This window comes from Rutidosis leptorrhynchoides, chromosome 1, assembly GCF_046630445.1.
Source record: "Rutidosis leptorrhynchoides isolate AG116_Rl617_1_P2 chromosome 1, CSIRO_AGI_Rlap_v1, whole genome shotgun sequence".
Lineage (NCBI taxonomy): Eukaryota > Viridiplantae > Streptophyta > Magnoliopsida > Asterales > Asteraceae > Rutidosis > Rutidosis leptorrhynchoides.
Window position 1 is genome coordinate 203,176,050 of NC_092333.1, and position 10,043 is coordinate 203,186,092.

The following is a 10,043-nucleotide window of genomic DNA, read 5'->3' on the forward strand; positions in this document are numbered from 1 at the left end:
GGTTGAGGGTTGAGGGTTTACGGAGTAAACCCGAAAACCCTAAACCCTAAACTCTAAATCGGGCTAAATAAAAAAAAAAAAAAAAATCAAAGGAACAGAAGTAATTCTAACAAAAAATGAGTAATTAGAACCAATTTTAGTTCTACAATTTTGTAGATTCGAACCAAAATTTTGTTGAAACGAAAAAAATTCACGCGGCCGAATAAAAATGCTCCAATTCGAACTAATTTTTGTTCTACAATTTTGTAGAACCGAACCAAATTTTGTAGAAATAAATAGAATTGTAGAACATGTGATTTTCATGCATCTAAAATTTTTGTTCGACAAACCACAAATTGTTCGGCCGCCAAATTTTTTTTGTTCGAATTTGAGTTCTCAGGTTCTCACTTTTAGTGAGTTTTCAGTGGATCTCTCCCCTATATATATATATATATATATATATATATATATATATATATATATATATATATATATATATATATATATATATATATATATATATATAGTAGAGGGATCAAATGAGAACCATTTTTAGAATGAGAACTCTGAGAACTAAGGTAGTCGAGCAAAAATTGGGACGCGGTCGAACAAAAATTGTTCTAGTCGAACAATTTTTATTTTTTGTCTTTTAGATGCATTGTTTGCTTGGTTCTACATTTTATGTAGAATATGATGTAGAACAGCATGTAGAACATGTTGTTCTACACTTGTTCTACATCAATTTTTATCATATTAAGTTAGAGTTTAGATTTAGGGTTTTAGGGTTTAGATTTTAGGGTTTATGGTTTAGATTTTAGGATTTACGGTTTAGATTTAGGGTTTAGAATGAGTTTTTTACACGAACGGTTTAGAGTTTAGGGTTTAGGGTTGAGGGTTTACGGAGTAACCCGAAAACCCTAAACCCTAAACTCTAAATCGGGCTAAATAAAAAAAAAAAAGTTGATTTTGAAAAAAAAAACAGGTGAAATTCGAATATAAAAGTGAAATTCGAACAAAAAATGTGTGATTCGAACAAAAATGCTTCAATTCGAACTAATTTTCTTTCTACAATTTTGTAGAACCGAACAAAATAATTGCAGAACCGAACAAAAACGGGAAATTCGAACAAATTTTGTGAAATGCGAATAATTTTAGGTTATACATTTTTGTGAACACATTGACAAAGCAACTATACAGTAAAACTAGAGCTACACAAAAAGTGGTGTACATTTTTGTGAACACATTGACAAAGCAACTATACAGTAAAACTAGAGCTACACAAAAAGTGGTGTGTTTTAGTATATATATATAATATAATGTATAATATAATGTATAATATAATATAATATAATATAATATAATATAATATAATATAATATAATATAATATAATATATATATATATATATATATATATTTTTTTTTTTTTTTTTTTTGCTTGCCTTGAAAAAAAAAGATATTTAAGAATTAATGTTAAATTTGGGAAAAAATAAAGTGAAGGTGTGAAAAAATAGTAAAATAAAGGTGTGAACACTTTGACAAAACTACAATACAATAAAACTAAAATTACACACAAAGTGATGTGTTTTAGTATGTAAGGTAAGGTAAAGGTAAATAAATAAATAAAAAATAAATAAATTAACAAATTTTGCCATCTCCATAACAAACATAGTACATAGACAACGGATCATAAAGTGTATACCTCTAGTTATATAATACTCCTATATACACACATTGATCTATTAGCGATCAAGGATCTCAAGATGAGCAAGAGAGCATGCGTACACCAGGACGGTAAGCCCAAGCAGGAGGCAACCGAGCATATTTTTCCATACCAGGTTGCTCATCGTATGGTCTTTCCATTACTTTCAACAAACGTCTCACCTCTTCAAAATCGCCTTGTTCCGCCATGTCTATAGCACTCTGACACAAATAGTTTCGTAAAATGTACTTCGGGTTTACCGAATTCATTATCGCTTTTCTTTCCTCATCTGGAACTCCACTAGCCAATAGCTGTCGAAATCATATAAAAAAATTAAACCATATAAGGAAATAAGTATAAGCATTGTTCGTCTATACCTTTTATACACATTAGAAACAGATTATAGCGATGTAAAGTCACAGTTATTGAATATTATAATCCAATATACAACCCTAAAAAACCACGCCCCTAGATACATATAGTAAAAACTTACGATTACCTCCTCTGTAGATTTTAACCCAACTGGTCCAAGCCTCCTTTCGTTCTTGACCGATATCTAACAAAGCGGGCTTTAGTGGAACCAATAACTCTTCATCTGGGGTGGTCGAGTCAGCTTTAATGCTCGAGAGTAATCTAAAAAAATTCGTGTAGTCAACTTTGTCAACAGCCATATTATTAAGCAGCTTACTTAGGCCACATGCAATGGTTTTATTCTTTCACACTACTTTTACCCGTCACATCAGCACAAACCCTTTAATATTTCTTTCACATTCCGTTCACTAAACACTCACAATCATAAACTTAACCACCCCACTTTACCCATATTTAATTATTATTTAAACCTCTAAATATACATATAAAAAACTTTAAAATCGAAGTGGAGCCCACAAACTTGTTCGTTAGCAACGTTACAAGCATGACTCACGATCCCATTAACGATTTGCTTATGGTGGTTGTGATTGAAGCTACGGATGTTAACGGGTCCTTTCTCTAAACATTGCATGTGGCCTTATAAGTTGTTTATTATACTTAGGTAGCCCAAGTTTTTTCCTCATTAAGGCTTGATAATCATCCATAAATTTTGTCAACCGCCATATTATTAAGCAGCTTACTTATAAGTTGTTTATTATTTACGCTCTTTTTAACCGGGCGTGAGATTGGAAGCGTTAGCCATGGTGGCGAGTTTGACGAAGGTTGAAGCCTATTAAACCTGCGTGAGTCTCCATCAGTTTCCGATGGAGGGTGGTGTGTGTGAGATGTAAATCATCCAATCAATGATTTAATAACAATATATTTTTTTTCATTCTTTTTCTTTTGCTCTATTAATCGAGTAAACAGCAAGCGTCGATTTATTGGCGACTTGACTGTCGCTTAGAGCCTAAATTGAATTCCATGCAGGATTTAAAACCCATGGAAATTTGATTCTACCATTTTCATGGCGTCTTATTTTTTATTTTTTTTTATTTTATTTTTATTTTTTAAAAATTTTCATACTTATAAGCCGGAGGTCCTTTTGGAAGCAATCTCTCTATCCCTAAAACATTGAGAGTGGTGTCTTTCTCTACTCTTGAAAGTGTTTCACTTCGGGTGGAGAAGTGATTTGTTTTTATCCTAGGATATGGGAAAAATTGTCTACATCTCACATCCCTCATACCTCGTATATGCGAGATTGAGTTTTGTTGTTGTTTTTATTTATCTTTCTCTCACTTAATTTCCAATCATATTTTACTTCATCACTCAACAAATATTTGAAATCAAAATTTGATATTTTGAGGTAATGAAAGTCAAATACTGACCTTGTCACATCATAGACACAAACACACTTTTTGACTAAAAAATGCCCAATTTGACTCCATGTCAAAGTGAGAGTTAAAAAGTCTTACCTTCACTCCATGTCATTGTCACATCACCCAAAAAGTGTACAATTTGCCTTTACATCACAGTTAGACCACCTTTAACGGTGGCGTGTTGCCACCAACACCGGCCAACACGCGGTGTAGTGGTGGCGTGTTGGCACCATTTTTGTCGGCGTGCAGCAAGTTTCAACCGAGAATCTGGTACGCGTGTTGCTTACTTGGTCGACGTGGACTCCTCCCAACCGCGTGTACAATGCAACGGATCTCTTGTTTTTTTTTTTTTTCTCAAGTATATATACATCTTCAAACACAACAAAATCAAACACTTCTATATCTCTTTGTATACAAACCAAAATCAAAATCAAACACAACAAACAATGTCTCATCCGAGTGATTGGTCGTTGTATAATAACATTATGACGGGCACCGGTGAACCGACTACTATGGGCTCATCATCTTCATCTCGACCTTCTTCTCTTGGTTTTGCCAACTATACTACTAGCTCGTTTAATATGAGCGAACAACAAATTGAGCAACACATTCAAAGGTTACAGCAAATCCAAAAATTACAAGAGATTCAAAGAGAGCTCGGTCTTAGCCCGCAACAAATGTCACAACTTTAAGGTGAAACTCAACCACAAACTTAACCCGAAGATGAGGCCGAACAACCCGGTGGCGTGAGGAGGAGAAAAAACCAACGAAAAGGAAAAGAAAAGGCATGTGAACCAATCCAAAAAAGAGTTTGGACATCCGCGGAAGAGGTTTGGTTGGCGAGATGTTGGCTTGATGCGTCCGAAAATTCGATCGTCGGAAACTCTCAAAAATATCAATCTTTGTGGCAAACTGTAATGAACAAATTCAACAATAACGAGCACGGATGGCATCGAAATGAAGATGCATTATCGGGGAAATGGCGTTATGTGGGCAGGGGGTGTAAAGCTTTTCAAGGTTATTATGAGGCGGAAAAACGCAATCCAAGGCGTAGTGGGAAAACCGAACTGTGCTTTTACGAGGGTGCGGTAAAGGCGTATGGTGCAAACGAACAGAAGACGTGGGCGTTTAAAGAAGCTTGGGAATTTTTAAAGGACAAACCAAAGTGGCTTGTGCCTGCTGCGGTTGGTGGAACGGTTTATGGAGGTTTGCCTGATGAGGATGACGATAACGTGGTACAAACGATTGATATCCCGGATGATAACGTGAACGTGCTTTTAGGTGATGATCCGATTGAAAGGCCGATGGGAAGGAATCGAGCAAAGAAGGTGGCTAGGACTTCCGCATCTTCCGACGCAACGCAAAGCTCTCGTTCAACAAACTCTTCAAAGTTTGAAGAGTTATGTGAGAAAGTTAACGAGTATAGGTCCGAAGTTGCACAGAAAAAGCTTGAACAAATGGACGCAATCACCAAAGCGGAATGTATGAAAGCCGCACTCGAAGCCACAAAATTTCTGTCGAACTTGGACATTAATAACATCGCGAACCCGAGAGAGAGAAAGCGTTGCATGAAGATGAAGAAGAACTTGCTCCAAGAGTACGGCGACTTGATTCAGTTGTCGGATGAAGACGACGAGTAGTAGTTTAAACTTTTAGGACTTTTTTAAAAAAAAAAAGTAACTTTAGGTCGTCTTTTTATTTATTGTAATTTTCTATTTTTAGGATTGTAATCGTTTTTTAATATTAATTTTAGTGTGTTTTATTAAATTAATTTGTTATTATAATTACAAAATAATAATATAAACTAATTAAACAAAATAAATTAAATGCAAGAAAAATGAAAAAAAAAATAAAAAATTACCCCAACACGCCACTCAGCACGCCAATTATTACCCACCAGTCTGGCAGCACGCTCATCAAGCACCGCACCCCACCCAGCAACACGCCCATCATGGGCTTCAGGGATAAAGATGGTCTTAGAGTTAAAAGTGATCTAAAATTTCCATACATAATTTGAAATTATAATTAATAAATATGTACAACTAGAAATCAATTTGTTTAATAAATGATTTTTTGTGATAAATGTAAAAAGGTTCAAGTTCCTGAATATCTATCTATTCTTGTATTTAAATTCCTTTCTGAGACAATAGATTTTGCAAATTCCAGCCTTTTAAGTGTATAGGATGAGGTTTAGATAGTCCGAACAACACTAGCAGATGGATTTATACTTCCGTTAATAATTGAAAAAGATAATACACTTGTTATTTTTGATTTGGTAGGTTAAATGTTAGTTTGATATGGTATAGATTGGTAGGTCAAAAAAACCTTTTCCAAAAAGCATATCTTCAATTTTGAATGTGTAAATGATATTATAAATATTAGACGGTATATTTTAGAAGTGTTAAAGCTCGTCAAGCTATCAAACCAAGTCGACTAGGGTCGAGCCCCCAAAGGCTTGGCTTGACTCAATTACAACTCTACTAACCCTACAGCTGATTTGAAGCAATCTATACCGATACCATTCCACACAGCAAATAATGTATATCTGTATCTATATTTTGAACTCCAATATATGTAATTAACAAATTACGACGTCTCGATAACAAACATAGTACATAATAGACAACATATCTTAAGTGTATACCTCTAGTAGTTATATATACACACATTGACAATGATCTATTAGCGGTCAAGAACCTCAAGACGAGCAAGAGAGCATACGCACACCAGGACGGTAAGCCCAAGCAGGAGGCAACCGAGCATATTTTTCCATACCAGGTTGCTCATCGTATGGCCTTTCCATTACTTTCAACAATCGTCTCACCTCTTCAAAATCCCCTTGTTCGGCCATGTCTATCGCACTCTGACACAGATAGTTTCGTAGAATGTACTTCGGGTTTACCGAATTCATTATCGCCTTTCTTTCCTCATCTGGAACCCCACTAGCCAATAGCTGTTGAAATCATAAAAAAATAAACCATATTAGTAAACAGTATATGGAATTTGATGTTGTAAATTTAAGATAACAATAGTAAAAACTCATGATTACCTCTTCTATGTAGATTTTAACCCAGCTGGTCCAAGCCTCCTTTCGTTCTTGACCGATATCTAACAAAGCGGGCTTTAGTGGAACCAATAACTCTTCATCTGGGGTTGTCGAGTCAGCTTTAATTTTCGAGAGTAATCTAAAAAAATTCGTGTAGTCAACTTTGTCGACCGCCATATTATTAAGCAGTTTACTTATAAGTTGTTTATTATACTTAGGTAGCCCAAGTTTTTTCGTCATTACGGCTTGGTAATCATCCATAAATTTTGTACCATATCTGCAGGATAATAATGCAATAAAGATAATAAATAATAAATCCTAGGATATTAGTTAGCTAGATACGCAATTAAAGATCAGGTAAAGTTTGACTTTTAATGCCTTACAGGCTACTTTTCAACTATCAAATTAAGATTAGGTATGGACTTAAGCAATAAAACTTTGACATTATGTTATGTTAAGTTTTATACGAGTAATAAAATTTAAATTTGATTTGGACTAACAACTGTGATTGATGGTGCATTTTCAAAGTTACTATTACGAGTTGATGTATCCAAAATGTATACTTAATTAATAAGTTACTTAGTACTAATAAAAGGTAAGTTACATTTTTTCAAGAATAAGTTTACTAACTTCTTTAACAGCTTCCCCAATTTAGGTTATTAGGGAAATCGAGATCATAATTTTTCTACTAATCATGATTCATGATGATGTCACATACCTTTCAAGGGCATAATCAGATTCTTTCTCACTAATCAAATTAGCAGAAGAAAGAGTTGATGCAAACTGAGCGATGTTCCATAAACCAACGTCGGGTTGATTCGCAAAACAATACCGTCTTCCAGGAAGATCGGTAGTATTCGGAGTGAAACTGGGATCAAAAGCATCAAGAAATCCAAAAGGCCCGTAATCAATCGTGAGGCCCAATACACTCATGTTGTCCGTATTCATCACACCGTGTGTGAAACCGACACCCTGCCAGCTGGAAATTAATGAGGCCGTACGTTCAGCAACTTCAACCGCCCAAGCTAATACACCATCATTTCAAGTAGCATTAGTTATCAATCATAATAATGTCCCGGTTTGACTTTTGAAGTCTTTCTTTTTCAACTTTGATTTTAAATATTATTATATAATATTTGATAAAAATTATAACGAAAACACGTCCAATCATATAAATTTCATCAAATATTATATAAAACAAACAAAAATATTTAAAGTCAAAATTGTTAAAAATAAAAATAAACTTTAAAAAGTCAAATGAGACAGTTATTTAGAGAGAGAGAGAGAGAGAGAGAGAGAGAGAGTATATATTATTAAAAAAAGAAAAAAAAAAGAACACTTTAACTTTGTTGCTTACCAGCATATTTATTTGAAGTTAGGTCTACAACCGAATCGTTTTCCTGGCCAGTAGAGAAAGACAAACCGTCACTTTTGCTCATATTCTCTATATGAGGAAAGTGATGTTTAATAGTGTAATCGGCCAACGTCTTAACTATTTCAAGATCTTCTTTTCCTCTTGACGCATGTATCTGATACGATCCAAAACGTAGAAACGATTGTGCGACTCTGCACACAATTGCACCAGGTTCATCTTTTGGATTGCCACTGCATTTTACAACCAAAAAAGTTATGTAAGCAAGGTATAACAAGAAATATGGAGTATATATTTTGTATTTTATATAGTTGTTTGAAAACATAAAACTTACTCGTAGAACATGTCACGTGTAACATATTTCCCGGTTGTTACAAGACTAAGTGCACGAGTAGTTGGTATCCCCAAACTATGAATTGCTTCACTACAAAGAAATTCACGAATACTACTACGTAAAACGGCTAGACCATCAGCAAACCGACTGTACGGAGTCTTTCCTGCACCTTTTAACTGAAGCTCCCACCTTTGAGACTTTGAATTAATAAGCTCCCCAAGTGTGATTGCCCGCCCGTCACCTAATTGTCCCGCCCACATTCCAAATTGATGTCCTCCATAACATTGAGCATAAGGTATTCTAAAAAATGAAACCAAATATATTCTTGATTTATTACCACAAATTAGAAAAACATGTAGACACGTATTGAAACATGAACATTAATTGCTTACCCTCCTACTAATGGAGATGCTCCGGAGAAAAAAAGTGGGAAATCGGGTCTTTCAAATCTACAACACCAACGAATTTATAATATTATGTGACAAATTTTTTAAATAAAAATCACAACCGGGATTAATCATTCAATTTATAAATAAACTCACTCTTTAGGATCTAAATCAAGAGCTTCTGCTACGGATTCGGACCATGCTACTACTTGAGGGCTTTCCACTTGAACTGATGGAGATACTTTCGAATAACACGCATGAAATACCTAATGAATATAATAAATTAATTAGTATCTATATCTATATCTATATCTATATCTATATCTATATCTATATCTATATCTATATCTATATCTATATCTATATCTATAAAATACAAAAGGCAAATATTAAACATTAAACAACTAGAATCAAACAAGGGTTGATGTTATCTATTAATAAGAAATTCATGTGGCTAAATTAAAAAGTTCCTTTTCGAGCCAAAAAAATAAAAATAAAATTGTAACTTAAATTAACAAACAAAAAGCTTCACAATAGAGTAAGCACAGTTTAGTGAAATTTGCTCAATTTTAAAAATAACTAAACCCTAACTACTAAGAGCCACAAACTTTCAGAATAAATAGCATCAATTTAGGGGGAAATGGATCCAAATCATTCGAATAAACATACACTTAAGGATTCAATTAACATTACAGTAGATTGAATTGGATATGAATGAACAGATTAATCACCTGACGTGGAATGACATCATTGCGAGAATCACCAGGCAATTCACGAACAAACGAATTGTCCCAATTTAAATCCTCAATAGTCAACTTCACTTTTTTATTATCTTCGTTTAATTTTTGTTTATTCAATCCATCAGTGACCGAATCGACGGTAGGAGAATCCATCGAAACGTTGGTGGAAAACGACGGCGTTTTGCGGTTAAGTTTGATTAGGGTTTTGGAAGGGGAATAGAAGAAGCGGTTACGGAGACGGTGGCGGACGGCGGCGGAGATAGAGAGGGAGGTGGTGGTGGGAGGTGTGTGAGGTAGTGAGGCGGTTAAATGAGAAAACATTATTTATTTATTGATTTATTGATGTTTTTGTACGAAGAAAAATGAGAAGAAATGAAATATGATTTGTGACATTTTCAAAAGTCTTTATTGGTGTGATGTATTTTCTGGTTTATGAATTTAGGGGATGTTAATTTGACACCGCAAGATGCAATAGAGGTGTACTATTAGAAGTGACACTTGTACATGTTTGATTGTAGAATTAGTTGAATGAGATATTTACTTCAGGTTAAATACTCAAGATAGAGTCCATAATCCATTAATTCATTAATCCATTAATGGAGTCATAACGGGGTCTTCAAATTTGTTTTTTATTGAACAAGATTCACATGAACGATTTTTTTTTTTTTTTTTTTTTTTTTTTTTACGAGGAACCCCTA

The 10,043-nt window shown here is 34.2% G+C and overlaps 1 protein-coding gene across 1 annotated transcript; it reads right to left on the reverse strand.

Annotated features, from left to right (window-relative positions):
* Window positions 1-6,002: 6,002 nt before the first annotated feature.
* Window positions 6,003-9,746, reverse strand: LOC139867917 (uncharacterized). The gene is made up of 8 exons (XM_071856263.1): window positions 9,337-9,746; window positions 8,762-8,871; window positions 8,612-8,668; window positions 8,220-8,519; window positions 7,871-8,118; window positions 7,232-7,538; window positions 6,517-6,790; window positions 6,003-6,420 (listed from the first exon to the last, which is right to left on the reverse strand). The coding sequence occupies exons 1-8, from the start codon at window positions 9,664-9,666 to the stop codon at window positions 6,166-6,168; spliced, it is 1,881 nt and encodes a 626-aa protein (XP_071712364.1). The 5' UTR covers window positions 9,667-9,746; the 3' UTR covers window positions 6,003-6,165.
* Window positions 9,747-10,043: the final 297 nt, after the last annotated feature.

Excerpts from the sequence above, each read along its gene's own strand:
- LOC139867917 (XM_071856263.1), bottom strand. The coding sequence starts at position 9,666 with ATGTTTTCTCATTTAACCGCCTCACTACCTCACACACCTCCCACCACC. Across the intron at positions 8,119-8,219 it reads ACACGTGACATGTTCTACGA|TGGCAATCCAAAAGATGAAC; the intron begins GTAAGTTTTATG and ends TGTAAAATGCAG. Across the intron at positions 6,421-6,516 it reads TTAAAATCTACATAGAAGAG|CTATTGGCTAGTGGGGTTCC; the intron begins GTAATCATGAGT and ends TGATTTCAACAG.